The sequence below is a fragment of the Triplophysa rosa genome, linkage group LG25 (genome assembly GCF_024868665.1).
Source record: "Triplophysa rosa linkage group LG25, Trosa_1v2, whole genome shotgun sequence".
Classification (NCBI taxonomy): domain Eukaryota; kingdom Metazoa; phylum Chordata; class Actinopteri; order Cypriniformes; family Nemacheilidae; genus Triplophysa; species Triplophysa rosa.
Genome location: NC_079914.1, coordinates 12,785,073 through 12,805,636, shown reverse-complemented (window position 1 = coordinate 12,805,636; position 20,564 = coordinate 12,785,073). Strand labels below are relative to the sequence as shown.

Below are 20,564 nucleotides of genomic sequence, written 5' to 3'. Positions count from 1 at the left end.
GACATTTCTCAAAATATCTTCTTTTGTGTTCTGCTGAAGAAAGAGTCATATACAGGTTTGGAATGACATGAGGGGGTATAAATTATGACCGATTCTTTACTTTTGGGTGAACTGTCCCTTTAAGATGCTTTCTTTTGTCACTGTGCTATGATCTTTATACCGTAGATTCAGATAACATGACGGTTTACTCTGTTATCACGTTTGAGTTTCCTCATAGGTGATTGTTTCATTTGTGTTGTAACTTGTTTAAATATCCGTCTTTCAACAGGATCATGAAGAAAGTCATGGGCAACAAGTCCAGTTGCCCCACCAAGGGCGATAAAGTTGTAGAGCTCATCTACATAGACATTGTCGGTTTGGCTCAGTTCAAGAAGACACTGGGACCGTCCTGGGTCCATTATCAGTGAGTAAGCCCAACACTACACCCCGTTCTTAAATGTATTACATTTTTTGGCATTGTGAACAAACAGCCCCGCCACAAACTCACGCCATTGGTTGAGCCAGTGTAACTACATTAAGCTTATCAAGATTCTCAAACAAACAGCACAGTTTTGTTTTGTCGACACATTTTAGGGAATGCACCCCAACCAGTTTATATAAAGGTCAAAGACTGAAAGTGAAGTGAAAGTGACCTATTAGTCAGATATGGTGACCCATACCCAAAATGTGACCTCTGCATTTAACCCATCCAGATAGTAGTGAACACACGCACAGCAAGTGTTGAACACACGTACACCCGGAGCAGTGGGCAGCTATCACTGCAGCGCCCGGGGAAAGTAGGGGTAAGGTGCCTTGCTCAAGGGCTCCTCAGTCGTTACCCGCCGGCCCTGGGAATCGAACCGGCAACCTTTGGTCATGAGTCCGACTCTCTAACCATTAGGCCAAAGTACACTTATTGTTTTTATGCTTAAACCCTTTTTCGTCTTTGACCCATAAACATGTTGCACATTTTCGTATTTTTAACAGCAAGATTCATTATCAGCTAAACGGCTTGGCGTCTCTTTATCTGTGACCTTCCTCAGTTGCAATTTCTTCGGCATTGTCTAGAAAGAAGTGGATCGTTCGAGACTGTGGGATATTATTGACCGTAAAGCCTTTTTAAATGAGTCTAAACCTGATCTTGCAGACATGTTTCAATGACGTCCTGACACGAATGATACTTGTTGGCCAAATTACACAACATGAAATTGAACCTAACTTAACACTTAAAGGTCCAGTGCGTGAAATTTAGCGGCATCTAGTGGTGAGGTTGTGTATTGCAACCAACGGCTCACTCCACCCATCCCTTTCGAAGCACTACGGTGGCTGACACAAGACAAAGATGTCGTCACGTTTTCGCTTCTTTGCCGAAGGAGATAACGTATTTACGAAACGCGTTCTGTAGAGCAGTTTGTCCATTTAGGGCTACTGTAGAAACAACATGGTGAATTCCATGTAATGGGACCCGCGGTGTATGTAGATAGAAATAACTCATTCTAAGATAAAAATAAATAACGATTCATTATGTAAGGTCTATACAGTATACACCTCTGAAAAAATAGATTTTACATTTATATTTATGCATTTGGCAGACGCTTTTATCCAAAGCGACTTATTTTGCATTATCCTATACATTTATACATAAGTATGTGCAATCACCTGGGATCGAACCCACAACCTTGCATTAACGCAATGCTCTTACCACTGAGCGTCGTTTGGTAGCGTGTACCAAGAGTAAAACGTTTAGATACTTTGAATAATGATTTTTGAATTGAATTTTTAACTTCAGAATTTTTGTTGCTTTTTGCTTTTTCCATTTATCACTTTTGTTTTCAGACAGTGTTTAGTTCTTGTCGTAACTATGCTTTCTATGTCGTGCATCATTTTAGTTTTCAAATTCTGTGTATTAGCTTATGTAGTCCAGCAGTTTAATCAGACTTTTCAGCACATATTCAGAAAATTTATGACCCTTTAAGAGTGCAAATCTCCAAAACATGAAGTCACTTGTTTTTGAAACCTAAGGGACAAACGTAATTTGTTCTCCTGCCACAACCTCATCAATCTCAATCCATCTAAACAACGTCAAGCAACGCTTTGTTGTCTTTGAATGCGAAGCTTTCCCCACTCTGTCGTTTACCCAAATCCCCACGAATGCGCTAAACAAATACGCCGTCCAAATCGCATTTCCCTCTGAGTTGTTTTGAAGAATGTTTTGTTGTTTGGCTGTCGTTTATCTTTTACAGATGTCAGCTAACCCGTGCTCAATCGTGTGTGTGTTTTAGGTGCATGCTGAGGGTGTTGGACTCCTTCGGGACAGAACCGGAGTTTAACCACGCACACTATGCCCAGTCGAAAGGCCACAAGACTCCGTGGGGCAAGTGGAACCTGAACCCCCAGCAGTTCAACACCATGTTCCGTAAGTGTGTGTGAGAGAGGCCTTTTGTTACGCCTTGGCGTTTTACCCATCAGACGTTCGTAAACTTTATCCGAATTGCATCGGGGTTCCGGGGGTTTTGGGTGGCGTCTCGTATCGTCTCAAGGGCTGAATAGCTCTTTTGTTGATCGGCGGAGTTTGACATTCTCGTAAAACTCGAGGGCTTTCAAGCACAACCAGATTCAACTTAAAAGGATTGCTCACACAAAAATACAAATTGTGTCATCATTTATTCACCATCATGTGGTTCGAAACCTGTGTGTGACTCTTTTAAACGTTTAAATGTCTCGGTGGTTTTGTGTCCATACAATGGAAGTCAACAATGTTGTTTGATTACCAACGTTTTTTTAAATGTCTTTTGTGTTCTGCAGAAGAAAGAAAGTCATACAGGTTTGGATTGACATGAGCATGACCGATGACAGGTGTGTAGTTTGTCTAGCTTGCAGTCTTTCTGCAGGCGTTGGATATGAATCATGTACGTTACTGCAAAAACACAAGCGTTGACAGACTCATCACCCGTCTGCCTGTCACCCAACACAAGACTGACATGATTCAGAGCTCATTTCATTTGTTAAATTTGCGCGTTAACCTTCGCTGTCAGTCAAATGTTGTCATCCCACAATGCACCGCTGTATCTCATTGCGCAGCGCATGACATCTGATCTACAACACTCGCTCATTGTTAACCTTTGTACCTCTTAGATCATCTATACAACACCAGTATGTCAAGGTCAATGTTTGGGTAAATGTCATTTCTTATGACCAGACGGGTGTCCGTGCCACTCGTCCTGAGGGCGCTTTTGTTCTTAAAGGGACACTTCACCCAAAAATGAAAATTCTGTCTTCATTTACTCACCTTCGAATTGTTCTAAATCTGTATCAATTTCTTTGTTCTGATGAACACAGAGAAAGATATTTGGAAGAATGCTTATAACCAAACAGATATTGCCCCCCATTGACTCCCATAGTAGGAAAAAAATACTTTATCATTTTTTTTGTTCTGTTGAACACAAAGGAAGATATTTTGAAGAATGTAAGACAGCAAACAGTTCTGGGGCACTTTTGACTACCATTGTTTTTTTCCTACTATGGGAGTCAATGGGGGGGTAAAGTCTGTCTGTTTATAAGCATTCTTCCAAATATCTTTCTCTGTGTTCATCAGAACAAAGAAATTGATACAGATTTGATTAGAACTCGAATGTGAGTAAATGATGACAGAATTTTCATTTTTGGGTGAAGTGTCCCTTTAACACTTCCCACGCGTATCAAATGAGTGAATCACCAGCACACCGCGTGACAGAGGAAGTCGATTCCAACACGGCATTATGTGTCCTTCCACGTCGAACAATTCAGTTCCTGTTCTGGACAAACGATCCATGTAAGAAACGCGAATGTGGAAGAGCTTGAAAGAGGAAAGTAGGTCGGCTTTGCCCGGAAGATGGTTATTGATCTTGGTTTTCAAGGTTTGCTGGGCTGAAGACATCATTGCAGCCGCTGTGGCGGGGGGAAGTCCAAAGTTTGGTTTGTAAAACTCCTGCCAAAGCGTCATGCACATGTACACACACTCATAAACACACAAGTTGGCATGAAGTGGTCTGACGGTTCCTCCAGCGCTTGTTTGAGGTTTTGAAGTTTGTTCTAGATTGTAAAACCACACAAACACACTTCCTCTCGTTGCATGTGACTGCATGACACCAACTTCTCGTTTGCATGCCATGCAGACTTTTTTTATAATTAATATAATACTATTTTTTACTGATACTGTTGATTTCTTCCGTAGTATTTTTAGATGCATTATAGAAACATACAAATCTTTTCTAGTTGCATTTAAAAATGCGACGCTTCAATAAGCGTGTCGCATTCTGTTGCGAAATAGGGAGGTAGACAGGGCCAGTCTGTGTCATATTTCTCATTGTGTGTTTAAAATTGCATGTTTTTAGCTTTCACCAGTGTAATATGTCATAATCATCTGTTTATGCTGTTAAATTATTAATCGCAGGAAGGGAGTCTGCTGTTGGAAAATATAACACCTACTTGTCAAGACTTTATAGACATTTGACGGAAATGTCAAATTTGTAGAAAAGTAAATGCATTAGAAGGACGTTAGGTGCCCAGGCAAAACCCGGGAGTTGCGTAAGAATGTGGTTGCTAGGGTGTTTTGAATGGGTTTTGATGTTGTTTTTAGGGGTGTGACAGTATGTTTTGACACAAAATATTGCAATTAAAAAACAAACTAAATTTATATGTATTTTAAGAGTTATGGTATTTTTTTATGTGACATCTGTTTGAAACTGTTGGTTGAGCTGCCCACTTGTACACCAGCGTCAACATGCAATGTTTTAATGTAAAAAAATTAATAATAATATCAAATATGTCAAATATTTTAAATAACATAAAATATTTTTTGTTTTTAAATATAATGTATATAATGTTTTGTATTATAAATGTATATTCAATTATTATGTATTAAATAATAAAAAAAATTATATAAAACTAAATAAACTTCTATTATAAATAATATAATATAATTATGAATATAATATATAAATATAAGTTATGTATATTATATATGAATATATATGATCATATATTTAACAATTCATATGTTATTAGAATTTTTATTTATTTTAATATTTGAATTCATAAAATGATTTTCTTAGTTTTCCAGTACTAATATACATTTACTTGAGAAGCAAAATTACTTAAAGGTAATTAGGTTTGGAGTAATTAATGACAGAATTTTCATTTTTGGGTGAACTGTCCCTCTTAATATTCTTGTTTACTGAAGTTATGAAAAAAGTCTTGTTTACTGAAAAATTCTAACAACAAGAATAAATATCTGCCAATAGATTATGGAAAATGATAATTCAAAGCGGCAACAAAATTATTTTTCTATTAAGAATGTTTCAATTTATTTGTTTTGTTTTCCAGTTTAAAGACTGTTAAAGAAAATAGTTTTTTGCAGTGTGTGTGTTTAGATTTTCATCGTGATGTGCTGAGTCTCTGTTTTGGCACTCCCGTTTTTACACACACACACACACACACATGCACACACACACGCACACACACACGCACACACACACACACACACACACACACACACTCCCTGCTTTCCTGCTAATTACTGACAGCATCTCTTTGACGCCACCTGCACACATTGTAATTTGTCTCTTCAGCATTTCTGCGTCCTGCCACATCATGTTGAGGAATGTCTTTGGGAAGGATTTGGGTTTATTTGTGAACACGTCTTTCACAAATAAATCTCTTTTTCATTTCAATGCTTCGAGCTACAAAGCTTTCCTTGTGCATATTAGTAAGAGGATCTGCTGCATGTCAATGACAAAAAAACTATTCTTTACTGCATTTATTTACGATAAAAGCACTGATTTATGAAAGCACGGCAGATGAACTCCAGAATGAGCGTGCAGTTGTGTTCGTTCATGGCGTTAATTCAGATGAATGTTGACAGACGCCGTAAGTGTGTGTGTGTGTGTGTGTGTGTGTGCTGTTTACAGTAAGTGTAGTGAGACAGAAAGGGTCATATTCCATTTAAACCCCATTTACGATTGCCACAAAATTGCTCAAATTGCATTACAGGCCGCCTGGGTTCTGAATTTTTTCCTGCGTTCTCAGTGGAATTGACGGGTAACCGTGACAACCCATTACAGCTGCTCCTGCAGGCGATAACCACACACACACATGCTTACAAGCCCTCTCTCGCTGTATAACATCGGAGGGTGTGTGTGTGATTCAGAAATCGTAATCTCAGGATTGTTTTTTTAGACAGATGGCATTCAGGTGTATCTCTGCCAAGACTTGTTACCCTGGCGACCTCTTGGCCGACTGTTGTCATGGGAACAACTCCTCGCTTGGCAGTATCGGCACCCACACAGATTTTTGTCATATAGAGTGCGGTTAATCTTAACATTTTACTCCATGTAATGTCATAGTAAATGTTATTTTCCTATTCTTTTCATTATTTTTCTATATTTTTGTCTTCTGTTCGTCTTGCTAATTGCATGGCGATAAGTGTATGCGTGTATGTTTTTTTTTAATTAAATTTAATAAAAAATAGTTTTAAAATGTTGCATGTATGACAATCCTGATATTAAGTGCTGGTAAAAAGTTTTTAATTTAATTTAATTATCTTTATTATTTAAAGCACCACCCCTTTAAACTTAACACATTACATTTAAGCTGCGATCTGTAAACCTTTTATTTTATACATAAACAAAAAACGATTTGTAAAAAAATCAAAAACGTCTATTTATCTTTGTAAGCTTGTAAAATTATTTAATTTGAGATTTTATGATTTTACGATAAATGTATTTTGACGTCAGTTAATAAAAAGTACTGCGTTAAATAACCTATGGCAAGAAAGAGGCAAAAATTTGCGATTGTAGGTCAAAAAATATTTTTATTAAAAATTAATTTACTATTTATAAGCAATATACTGTATAATGCATGCAATGTTTGTATGCATTCTATAATATTAATTAACAAATATTAAAATGTACTTTCACTTCACATTTTACCATTGCAAATTCTTCGTAATGCAGATTTCCCCAACAAAGGTTTCATAAAAGGTTGTCTCTAAAAAAATGTGTTTCCCACCTTCGCGTTGATTGGCTCATCTGTGCTCTCCTCTGATTGGCTGTTACAGCTCACACTCCAGATAACAGCTTCCTGGGCTTCGTCGTGGAGCAGCACCTCAACGCCAGCGACGTCAGGCACATCGACGACATCAAGCGCCAGAACCAGTCGCTCGTCTACGGCAAGGTGGACAACTTCTGGAAGGTGAGATCCGCCTTGTTTACACGTGAAATCTAGGCCCTGATATCTAGGACACAGTGGCCCGGTTTCACAGACACGGCTTAGCTTAAGCCAGGACTATGCCTTAGTTGAATTAAGATATTTATGTCGCTTTTATAAAAATGCTTTAGAAGAATACATTACTGATGTGCATATTGAGACAAAACAATGGCACTGATATATTTTAAGATATTTCAGGGCAAGTTATATTCAGTTAAGACGGGTCACACATTCATTTTAGTCTGGGACTAGCCTTAAGTCTTGTCTGTGAAACCGGGCCAGTTATGTTTAAATTTATGTGCCAAAACAGCACTTCTTATTTGGCATCAGTGAGTTTCCAACATTCCTCCATAGGGAGATCACACTCTGTTACGTTAAGATGGCCCAGCAGAGAAGGTATCGCCACCCATCTGGACTCCAAAAAGCGGGTGTGATGAGAGACGCAGAGAGCGCATGAAAAATTCATTTAGCCGCACACACGTTTTTGTGTCCCACACACTTCCTCCCTGAAGTGGAACTTGTTATGAAATTTAAATCTGTTTCTCGGATATTGTTCAGGAAAGTTTTTGGCATACACAACTGGACAGACAGGCAGAGTACTTTGAAATGAGTCATATCATGGGAAAGGGGATAATACATGCTCTTTTGACAAAGTATTTTTTAATGTACTATCCACACAAATATAAATATTTCTATACAGAAAACTCAAACGTACGTTAATTTATACACAGAATTCTCAAACGTACAATAATTTATTTACAGAAATCTCAAACGTACGTTAATTTATACACAGAATTCTCAAAAGTACGTTAATTTATACACAGAATTCTCAAACGTACATTAATTTATATACAGAAATCTCAAACATACATTAATTTATACACAGAATTCCTCAAACGTACAATAATTTATAAACAGAAATCTCAAACGTACGTTAATTTATACACAGAATTCTCAAACGTACAATAATTTATATACAAAAATCTCAAACGTACGTTAATTTATATACAGAAATCTCAACCGTAGGTTAATTTTAATACAGAAATCTCAATCATACGATAATTTATGTACAGAAATCTTAAATGTGTTAAGTAATATACAGCAATCTCAAACGTACTTTACTATATATACAAAAGTCTAAAACGGAATACAGAATTCTCAATTGTGTGATATTTTATATACAGAAATCTCAAATGCAAGTTAAATAATATCCTTAGGTTAATTTATATATAGAAATCTCAAATGTAAATTAAATTATATACAGAAATCTCAATCGTACGATAATTTATATACAGAAATCTCATTCATACGATAATTTATATACAGAAGTCTCAAACGTGTGATAGTTTATATACAGAAATCTCAAATGCAAGTTAAATAATATGCTTAGGTTCATTTATATATAGAAATCTCAAATGTAAATTAAATTATATACCAATATCTCAATCGTAGGATCATTTTTATACAGAAATCTGAAACATATGTTAATTTATACACAGAAATTTTAATCGTAGGTCAATTTATATCTAGGAATATTAGCAACAGTAGGAAAAACATAAGCTTCGGGGGAAATATGACAGAGTAAAATATAATTTGCAAAAAGGTAAAATATAGTCCCCTCTTAATGCACCAAACATCAGAGTTTTACATCAAATAAAAAATCGTTCTCTGGTTGTCATCAATCATTTGGATGTTGAGAAATACTTTTGGATCTTTGGGTGAATTTCACAAAACCTGTCAGTAACATATACAGGTGATATTTCACCCCAAAATGAAACACAAGACTAATTAGAGCTATAAAAATAGCGTCGTTGGAACAAAGACAATGACTCATTCTTTGGATTTGGGGTGAAATCTGACTTTTCATTTGATCCACAGACACACGTGAGCTCAAACGTTTTAACAGACAGACAGAGTGTGTTTAAACGTTCAGCTTCAAAGTTCAGTCTGTAAAGAGGTCATGAAGGATGGACGCATTGAGAACGAGTGTTATGTGCACCCATGGCAGTCGAGTTTAACCTCGTGCAGCTCTACTCACATACTATTCTTCTAGATAGACTCTCTTCTATTGGTATCACTAACATACCCAGACCTGCCAACCTGTACGCATTTTGCGTAGCAGGTACGCATTTTGACCTCAAAGTACGCTGGTACGATTTGTCACTCTAAACTACGCAAAAACCTGATGACGCCTCTGCTGCGTGCAGTACTCAAAACAAGCAACAGAAAAAAGATGAATATGTCCAATCATAGCACTGAGTTCTTCCCCCAAATAGAAAGCGGCGATGATTGACACGTCCTATGGCCTATCAATCAATTACAAGAGTCTGCAAATCGGCAGAACCACAAAATCCCGCGTGATCCCCTTCCACCCACACGTTCTGACGCATTGTTTTAAACGAAGAGTCGAGACGTCTTCTGAGCTCTAAGGTAAACGTATCGGGTGGATGTGGAAAGTTGAAATATTTAATTAGCTTAATCCTATGCAGTCGATGATCTCGCAAGCTCATTTGATAACATGCACTTGCCCGCAAGATGCGCTAACATTATTTCTGATTTATAAATGAGCGCTCACGAAAAGTTACCATGATTTTACCAAGTACCATAGGCGCCGATTGCGCTGGTGGATTCTCACACTCAATAACGTGCACTTATATCTGCGAGAGAGCATCAAGTTTTGGTCACATAAAAACGGCGTGCCGGCGTCGTTCTCTTTCAGTAAAGCGAATCCGCCTGACAGCGGAGCGGATTGAATGTGCTCTGCAAAATCGAGCTCTCGATAATTGTCAATAAAATAAAACGTCATATGCAAACTTTTGAGATTACTTATTTATTCACGTTTATAATTATTAAAGTAGATTATGGCAGGCTGGCAAAAAATGTAAGTGCATGTGTGCAGCATAGAAAGTTACCAAGAGGTGTTTGTTTGTGCATGTGTGTGTTTTGTGGCTGGAATGGGGACTAACTGCCACTTGGAAAACTTTACTGATGCTCTGCTCAGAAAGGCCAAATCAGCGACCTATGAAACAAAGCAGTCAAGAGCAAGTGCCACTGCAAGTAAATGTGATTGATATACATCAAGGGCGTCTCACTGAAGATTATTTACACACACGCACACACACACACACACTATACACAAATGTGTTCAATAAGAAAAGTTATTTTTAAAAATGTGACTGCGATGCTTTTTTCACAACCAATATGTTATATGTTAAAAACCTGTGTTCTGTCTCTTTGGCTGATGGTACTCAAAAAAATATTCTAAGGTTGGCAGGTCTGCATACCACTTAAATGGTTTCATTCATATATCTCTGGCCGCACTCAGTTCATTCAATTAAAATCATTTACCTCTGATATAGTCCCTATTCATTCAGGTGTGCCTCAGGGCTCTGTCCTGGGGCCACTGCTATTTATTATCTACCTTCTTCCACTTGGTTATATTTTTCGCAAACACCATGTTAACTTTCATTGCTACGCAGATGACACCCTGCTCTACCTTTCTACCAAACCTAACTCTAAACTCCCTCCATCCTCTCTTATTAATTGTCTTGACATAAAAACCTGGTTTACTTCGTTTTCTCAAATTAAACAGTAATAAAACGGAACTTCTTCTTATAGGTACAAAATCAACATTAAACAAACTTCAGAACTTTTCTATTGTTATTGATAATTTCTCCATTTCCCCCTCTCTTCAGGTTAAGAGTCTGGGAGTCATCTTCGATAGCACTTTCTCTTTCACATCCCATGTTAATAATGTTACCCGGTCTGCTTACTTTCACCTTTGAAACATTAACCGTTTACGTTCTTCTCTTACGCCTCACTCCACTTCCATTCTTGTTCATAGTCTATAGACACGTCTCGCTTAGACTATTGTAATTCTCTTTTGTTTGGCCTTCCGCATAAAACTCTTCATAAATTGCAACTGGTTCAAAACTCAGCTGCCCGTATTATCACTTGCACCTCTTCTATTCATCACATCACACCCATCTTACAACAGCTTCATTGGCTCCTTATCATTTATCGTATTAACTATAAAATACTTCTCCTTACTTTTAAAGCTATTCATAATCTCGCACCTTCATATCTTCGTGACCTCCTCCATATTGCCACACCTGTTCGCACTCTTAGATCATCTTCCTTTATTCATCTTTCTGTTCCTCCTGTTCGTCTTGTTACTATGGGGAGCAAAGCTTTCAGTCACTCTGCTCCGCAGCTTTGGAATGCTCTCCCGTCTCAGCTTCGTAATACTAAGTCTCTCTTTCACATTTTCAATCTAAACTCAAAACTCATCTGTTTAGTACAGCCTACTCCCTTTGACCACAACCTTATGGTGTTTTTAAATGTATTGTATTTGATTGTCTTTATTGTTGTTTTGATAATAGTGTACGGTGACCTTGAGTGTCAAGAAAGGCGCCTATAAATAAAATGTATTATTATTATTATTATTACTAAAGCCATGCTCACCCAGAGAGAGAGAGCGAGAGAGAGAGAGAGAGAGAGAGAGAGATGGTGGGGTCGGGGGGGCTGCCATTCCACAGCCTCTCAAGAACTGGTTTCCATGGAAACAAACTTGAGCCTAGACCCTGAATCAGGGAATGTTGTGTATGTCTGTGTGTGGCGTCTAGAGATCAGAGGATATGTGTATAGGCTTTTGAAATGCAAATCTCTCTCTCACCCACACAAACTCACAAAAACATACCTTATATACATTTGTCTAGTTACACGAGATGCTTATTTATACATTCTGTTTTAGTGTGTCAGTAACGATAAGTTCAGATTTTCACAAATTCTTTAGCTTTTACTGTATTAATGGAGAGATTTTTGTAGGAATAAGTGACCTAAAACAGACATTATGACCCACACAGATTTTTAGATTAAAATGAGACAAATCTATCTTTTTATGTAGCTGATTTACTGTAAAGTTGTGACCAGCCTTAAAGGAAAGACTAGTCTAAGCAGATCAGATCAGTTCAGGATTATATAAAGACATAATCCATGATAAAAGAAAATCATCTCTAAAAAGGACTAAATGTCAATACTTTGACTTTGTGCAAGACTGCACAACATTGCATCAATAGAAACACAATTTGATATATAATGGATGTCACCGAGAATATTTCTGGCTGAATCCTTCAAACATAAATGCAGGAAATCAATTTATGGAAGTATCTCACCATCACATCCTCGTCGACAAAAATATTGATTATATCTCCTGTTCAAGATATCTTTGTGAATGTGTGTTCTGAAATGTTTGGGGAAACAAAGACGTGAATCTGTCGTTTTGTTTGTTTTCGTATTTAATGTTTATTTGAATGAATGTTTATCTTAATAATCCAAAATTGTTATTAAATTATTTAGAATGATTAAGATTTATAATATATATATATATATATTTTTTATATTTTCTTGATGTGCCTACTGCCTACACACACACACACACACACACACGCTGTATAAACGTTTTTATAGCCTGACTATTGACGAGAAGTGGGTGTCTTTGTATTCTGCGTTTGTTTCGTTTCATCCTCTCGGTCTTGTGGTTTTCCCTCAGGAGCGACTGCTGCTTGACTCTTCCTGTCTGCTTTTGGCTTTGCGCTCCAAAACAAGTTCACACAGAGATCTAAAAACACTCGGCCGAAAGAAGTGCTCGCTTCCCGTGGCCTTTTAGCGCTTTTACTCTTTTATAAGCCCTAGTCACGCATCATCAGAAAACCGGACGAGAGAATTCCAGAAATATAATCCTGGATTATCTGACCCAGGGATAAAATATCACTGCAGAGAGGCTACAATCCTCCTGTGTTTTGAGCATTTTGCGCTCTTTGACATTGTGTTTTCAGGAGCACAGAAACCAATGACAATGCTATAAATTAAATTGTACGATTGTCAGGTGTTTTTTATACATTGCATATGCGTTTACCGCTCACCTTGTCTTTCTCCATTCAAGGACAAAAAGACGTACCTGGACATTATTCATTCCTACATGGAAGTGCACGGTACGGTCCACGGGACCAGCACGGTCCACCTGCCGGATTACGTGAAGAACCACGGCATCCTCAGCGGCCGTGACCTCCAGTTCCTCCTGCGGGAGACCAAGGTACATACATTACATCCGCTATACGTGTGTTTAGGGTTTGAGAAATTAGAATGCCATATGAATGGTCATAATAACTAGTGTCACTCGGCTGCGTTATTTCCTACAGCCACTATAAACTTTTTCAGATTTGCATTTTTTACCCCTTGCTGTTACCTAGTTTTTTTACTTTAACTTTCCTGTTGATTCGACTTTGTGCAGTCACACGCAGAGACGTGTGCATCATCTTTGGACTCTTATTAATGGAACGACTCACATTATCATGATTTAATAAAGTATGGGATGTGCAGATGTTCATCAAACGTCGCTGGCTAGTACACATTACTAAGAATAGCACTCGAGTGTCATCTTTGCTTAGATCAGTTTCCTTGTTGCTGTCCATCAGCCTGCTTTTTTTAAGTACGTCTGCTGCCCCCTGTTGGTGAACGGTAAAAGTGCGACAACAGAAAGCCTAAAATCCACATTTTCGTTTATGTAAAATAACTAGGGATGTGGAATGATTAACCACCATTAATCGCATCTAAGTGATTACATAATATATGTCTGTGAACTGTGCATATTTATTTTGTATTTATAAACACATGCACAAACATGTACGCATATTTAGGAAATATTTGCATGTATTTATTTACATTATCCCCATTTAAATGACATGTAAATGTTTAGTAATTTGTATATTTTATATTTTTCTTAAATGTATGCAAGTATGTGTATTCGTTTATAAATACAAAATAACATGCACAGTACGCAGACGTACTGTATATTATGTAAACACAAACTTTTATTCTGAATGCGATGAATCGTTCGACAGCACTAAAAATAACTCACCGTAATTAGATAATCACTAAAGAAGTGACTTAAACGAGCTTTCTGAATTATTCTATATGTGGTCATTTAAGGGTTCATTTGATTTGTTTAATAAACAAGCAAACGTCCGTCGCATCAAAAAAATCCTCATCTGCCCAGAACGCTCTTTGTGCGTCCGGCACGGCTAACAGCCCACAAGCGCAACACTTCCACAAACCGATTATTGTGGAAGTCTCGATGGGCCGCACCGCCTCTGCTAGCCACATGGAAACATTTGCTTAAGTCATCCAGCAGAATACAACGCTATTATACGACCTCTGATGCGTTTTTTGTAACGAAGAAAGTACAAAGGTAACCCGACTGGGAATGTTATCGGACAGGATTACTGGAACGACACGTTTTATTGTTTATTGTGGTGGACGTTTACAACACTGTTGATTGTTATACGAGCGTGACGGTTTGAGGGCACGGCTGGACTTTTAACAGCAAGCGTGTTTATAGAGATTAAACGTTTTTTTAGTTTAGCTTGTAAATACGCCCTCGTTGCTGGAAGCTTGTGTAAAGTTTTCAAGAATTTCCCAGAAGGAATGGACAAAATATTTTGGTATAAACTTAAACGGACCATTTTACAATGTGTTTTACAGATGCACATGTGGCGTTTTTATTAAATCTACATTTTAGAAACGTTAATATTTGACACAAATATCAACTAATGAAATTTCTTGTTTGCGCATGTCTGTTTGTTCTCCAGCTGTTTGTCGGACTGTCCTTCCCATACGAAGGACCCGCCCCCCTTGAGGCCATAGCCAATGGCTGCGCTTTCTTGAATCCAAGGTTCGAGCCTCCGAAAAGCAGCAAAAACACAGATTTCTTTAAGGGCAAACCCACGCTTAGAGAGGTAAGCTTTTCACTCGACAAAACGTTGAATGTAAATAATCAGTGTGTAATGTATGTATGTTTGAAATGAATCGTGTGTGATTTGTGTATTTGCATCTTTGACCCCAGCTGACCTCCCAGCACCCGTACGCAGAGGTCTACATCGGACGGCCGCACGTCTGGACCGTCGACATAGACGATCCCGAAGAAGTGCAGAACGCTATCAAAGCAATCCTCAGTCAGAAGGTACATAAACGCACATGTGTACGATTCAAATGTCAAATAAATGTGTTTGAATGGATTATTTCTGATGTTCTTGACGGTTTGTTTCAGAATGAGCCCTATTTACCCTACGAGTTCACTTGTGAGGGCATGTTACAGCGAGTCAACGCTTTCATAGAGAACCAGGTACCCTTACAAATGTGCACACAAATCTATGATGTTATTAGTTCTGAAATATGATCTTTATTTGTACTTAACCTACGGCGAAAAGCGCGACAGAAATCATATAGAATTGGAAAGACAGGAGTGATATTAGCATCTCTCCATCTGTCTCTCCCTCCAGGATTTCTGTCACGGTCAGGTCATGTGGCCTCCCCTGAGCGCCATGCAGGTGAAATTCGCCCCGGCAGGTAAATCCTGTAAACAGGTGTGTCAGGAGCAGCAGATGATCTGTGAACCCTCCTTCTTCCAGCACCTCAATAAAGACAGAGATCTGGCCAGGTAAAAACTAACACAAACCTATACGCACACAAAAATAAGCGAAGCTGATCGCCCTTCAGCCAGCAGAGGGCAGTGTTGCATTTGTGATTGGAGATACAATTCATTGTGAAATTAGTTTCAAGCACCTTTGTTTTTATCACCTTTTCGTTTGTTTATGAAGTTTTGTTTATTTGTATTTGACTTTAAGTTGTTTTTATTTTTTTAAAGCTTGGTTTGTTGTGCCATCTCGTGCAAAAACGTATTACGGTAGTACCGGGGTACAGTTATGGTAAACAAGGTTATTTTAGTTGAAATAACTGAAAATGTTTCTGTTTATTGAAATCAAATCAAATATTGACCCAAAAATTATTGGAAAAACTTAAACTAAATGAAAAACTGAAATGGTGCCCCAGAAATAAACTGAAATAAGTTTAAAGCACAACAATTATAATAATAAACAAAAACTAAAATACAACAAAAAAATGAATTCATGTTAAAAAGCAACAACAACAAAAAAATAAACAAATAACTTATAAAATGACGAAAGTAACTAACTTAAAATAAAAGCTAATTTAAAATATTAATAAAACTATAGTCAAATATGGTAATACCGTGGTACTTGATGTATGCCATAGCACTAAGCAATTGCCAAATTGCCAAATGTGTATTTATATGTATGAACTCCTTAAAGTACCATAATAATACTGCCAAAAAAATGGTATTACCATAGTAAATGACAAAAAAGCATGTTTTTACAAATTTGCCCGAAAACAAACATGATAGAGCCACGATACATTTACATGTGTGAATACAGCTGATGCTTTTATCCAAACCAATTTACAGTGCCTCTAAGTTAGATTTTTTTATGATGTGTGTTCCCTGGGAATCGAACGTCATACACCTACAAGCTTTCTTTGATTTTATGCATCTCTGTCTCGGCCGCAGGTATGGCGTCAAATGCAAGACGGTGGACTCTGCCAGCGACAACAACGTCCCCGCGTTCGGCGCGTCGGAGCAACATTGCGTGTTTCAGTCCGACCTGCTGCTGTTCAGCTGCGCCGGCTCTCACTCGGCGCTCACCCGCGTCTGCCCTTGCAGAGACTACATGAAAGGACAGGTGGCGCTGTGCAAGGACTGCTTGTAACACACACGCTCCACACGGTCTGTGCCACAAACCAGGCAGTGTTCCGTACAAATACTCGCCGTTAAGACTTGAGACACCTCTAGATGAACCGCCGCAGTGGCAGCTCTCGGTTAAGATAATCCATCTTACCGAAACGAAAGAAAGGAAGAGGAGAGAAGATTTGTTTTTGGTGCAAACTCGAATCTGTTTCAGCCTGACATACTTGAAGCAGAGTGTGGGAACACTGCCCCCTGCTGGCGTGGAGGAAACACTGTAATTTTATCTCTTTCAAAATCACCCGGCTCTGGAAAGCAGATTTTCAGCTTCTTAAAAACTGAAGACTTGTTTGTTTGTGAGTTGTGGGAAAATGGACTTAATGAAAAAGTTCCCTGGTTATACACTGTAACTGTTTATGTACCGGCTCTGTGAAACAACGCGCTTACGTGTAAATAACAGAAACACAAAATTCAGTTTTATTCTGCATGGTACAAAGTAGATTTACACGCACACGTCAAATGTGTGTTTTTGTATTAAAGATCTGCCAGTTGTCAAACCGCACAGACAGTAAATACTGCAGTACCGCACCAGTTTACTGCCAGTTCAACACAGACGTCACAAACCAGCCAGTATAAATTACCAACACAAACCAGTTTATCAAACTAATCGTGAAGAATGCTTTGAGGTGAACTGGACACTTTTTGTCTTTAAAAAATGGCCAGAATTACCTGAATTCGCTCTAGGTGTGAAAAAGGTTATTCCTATTGACTTAATAGCAAACGTATATCGGTTTCTATAAGATTTCTCTTAGTTTGTATAACAAAAATGTTGTGTACATACCTACGGTAAAAGTATGTTTTGTTTTTCAGATCGGCCTTCTGGTTTTATTTAGTTTTTTTATTGGTTTTAGATTCCAGAAGGACTGTATTCTTGAATATGCCTGCTTATTATCGAAGAAAAACATCGAAATGACTTGTTTTGGAATGAAAATGCACTATAGTGAATTTCCTAAAGATCTGACGTCAGATAACACTGTAAAAGTTTGTTTTTTAATTTATTTTGTACACAGATCTTTTATCTCTGCTTGTTGAATTTTATTTTATTTATAGAAAACAAATTCTTAAAAGAGGGAAATATTATTTATCAGACTAATTTAAACGTGTTTTAAATGCGTATGTTTGTCCAGAGCGATTTCTGTGTGAAGACAAAAAACTAGTCGTACGATTCTAAAAAAAAAAAACAGAATTATTTTGTAAGTTTTGGCAAAGTTTTCTTTGTAGTTAAATCTTAACTATAAACCTAAAGAAAAATCACCTACGTATACGTACTATAACATATCAATTTCCTTAAAAGCTCTGGACAAACAACTGCAAACACAATTGTAATTTTTAATTTCGAAAAGCCAGCAAAAACCTCATTTGATGTTTTTATTCAGTGTATGATTTCTGTAAACATTTGCACATTTGTAAATATAGATGGTTCCCTTCTAGTTTTCCACTCTAACTTATATGAAAGTTTTATGGTCCTTTCCGCTCTTCGTCAAGATCTGTACGTTTGTACGTGAAATGATGATGGTCTTCAGCCAAGCTGTTGTTTAAAGTCCTGTCATGACGTGCCTTCTGATGGTTACTAGAGCTGACTCTGGTTTGTGTTTTTCTTTATTCAAATCAAACGCGTTGAAGGTGGAACGCTAGCTAGCTACAAACCGAAATAGTAGTTCGCTATAGTTGAAATAGAGTCGCTGAAGTTCTTGCCGTTTAACGTAAAATTGTGTTGCCAAAAGGTCGATGGATGTTGACACAAAATCACATAATCAGACAACTAGTCTAGAATGGTTACATTCAGTTTACACTTTTACAGAGTGAAAGATGCCACAATGTTGAAAATGTTTGCGGTTGTAAGACAGGTTTTAGTGATTTTTAAGATGTAAGGTTTAATAAAACTGTGGCCAGTAATTCTTACCTGATAACTATTATTTTCGTTTGGTAGAATTGGAACGAAACTCAAATTTTGGATTGACTTTAATTTCATTCTTTTTTTATTTTTTGATAACTATTGTTTTTTTTTCTTTCATGTTATCAATGGTTAGTTTTATACTAAAATGCTTTCACACATCAGTAAACTAGTTATATTTTTTTAGGAATGTTTTATTTTGTCGACATCCACAACAAAGGTAATTTTGAAAGAAGAAAATAAACCCAGTTTTTTTGTTTTCATTTATGTCGAAGAATCAGTAGGATATATCTTTATTTTTCAAATAAACCTTTTCTGTGACAACAGACATCTCTGTGTAAATATACATGTGTACTTCACAGCAATACAGTTTATTATATACATTCATGTATCACGTGACATTCTGGTAACCCACGGCGACCCGGCGTGGATCGAATTTTACTCTTCTTCTTGTGAATTCAGTCTTTATCCAAACATCAGCCCCAATCTCATCCTTTCCAAGTCCTCGTCACACATCTACATGTGGTTGAACAAACTGTACAAACGAAAACTCCCATTTAAAGGGGCTGCGTGTGCTTGAGCTAGTTTCTCTAACACAACCTCAAGATATTTAACATGTCAATAATGCAACAGAACAGTAAATCCAACCACCCCGCGAAATACCACATACCCAAATATTAAGACAAACCATTCGCTTACAGCAAAAATGTATGTCCATCTGCTCCACACGTTATGTTTGCTACATAAAACGCTCGGAAACTTGGCTTTTCCCTAATAAACATTGAAATAGCAAAATGTCATGGCAAAATGACAACAGTCTATGTAATACTTATAGAACGTATAACTTCACATCATGAAGGGTCAAGTTTTAAGGCTTTTGTTAATGTACAAGTAACGCATTTGTGTGGCCACCTAATAATTCACTACAGGCTTCGACAAAAGCTGTCGGCAAGACTGGATCATCGTATAACGCAGGGACTGTACAGAACTTTGTTTTAATAGTGTGTGAAAGATTACGTTTGTTATGTCTTTGTGTTAACCAAAAAAGATTCTTTTAAGAAAAGTACATTTTTGATTGTAGATATAGATTGTGTATTTAGACTAGCAATGTCCAAGTCCTGCAATGTTAAAAATTTGTCGTTAAAATAGATATGAAAATGCCCTGTTTATCTAATGATAATAAAGTCCATGTTGACAATTATATGGCACATTTTAACAGGAGAAAATGAACAAAAAATGAACTCATTTAAACATTTTTCAAAGAAACGCTTTTTCCGCAGTGTAACGTAATTACGACATTGTGAATTGTATTGTTTGTGTAAAACCTATATCTTTTTCAATTAGATTTTAACATTGAAAGTTTTCGGTTTTCATGTAAAAAATGACAGAAAATTCACTTTTTTTACTTGTACACAACATGTGCATGCTTAAATAAATAGAAACTTAAAAATTTGTAAACAGATTCGACGAAAACAACAACGTGTTAACCTGATAAGCCTCTATCCCCATAACCTGAATCTGAAGATCTATATCACAAGCTGAACAAATCATACCTACACTAAAATGCACTCAGGCAATTGCGATTACCCATAATTCCTCTCAAATAGTTTGCCTTCAAATTGTTTGCCACATTGGTCTTTCACAGACCGAGAAGCTCATTAGTGGAGAGCACAAACAACATAACAACAAACGTTTTATATATTTAATTCCAGTTTTTCCTTCTCGTTTCCATATTTACAGCTAAGTTTGTGGTTGCGTCTGGCCTGAGGCGAGGAAGAGTGTGTGGGTGTG

General features: G+C 37.3%; 1 protein-coding gene across 1 annotated transcript in view; it reads left to right on the top strand.

Moving 5' to 3' along the window:
- mgat5 (alpha-1,6-mannosylglycoprotein 6-beta-N-acetylglucosaminyltransferase) overlaps positions 1-20,459 on the top strand; it is a 50,058-nt gene extending 29,599 nt beyond the window's left edge. The window contains exons 9-17 of the mRNA XM_057325342.1: positions 269-403; positions 2,262-2,395; positions 7,076-7,209; positions 13,169-13,318; positions 14,874-15,020; positions 15,128-15,244; positions 15,332-15,406; positions 15,564-15,721; positions 16,646-20,459. Coding sequence (XP_057181325.1) covers positions 269-403; positions 2,262-2,395; positions 7,076-7,209; positions 13,169-13,318; positions 14,874-15,020; positions 15,128-15,244; positions 15,332-15,406; positions 15,564-15,721; positions 16,646-16,844 — 1,249 coding nt within the window. The 3' untranslated portion in view covers positions 16,845-20,459. The remainder of the gene's footprint in view (positions 1-268; positions 404-2,261; positions 2,396-7,075; positions 7,210-13,168; positions 13,319-14,873; positions 15,021-15,127; positions 15,245-15,331; positions 15,407-15,563; positions 15,722-16,645) is intronic.
- Positions 20,460-20,564: the final 105 nt, after the last annotated feature.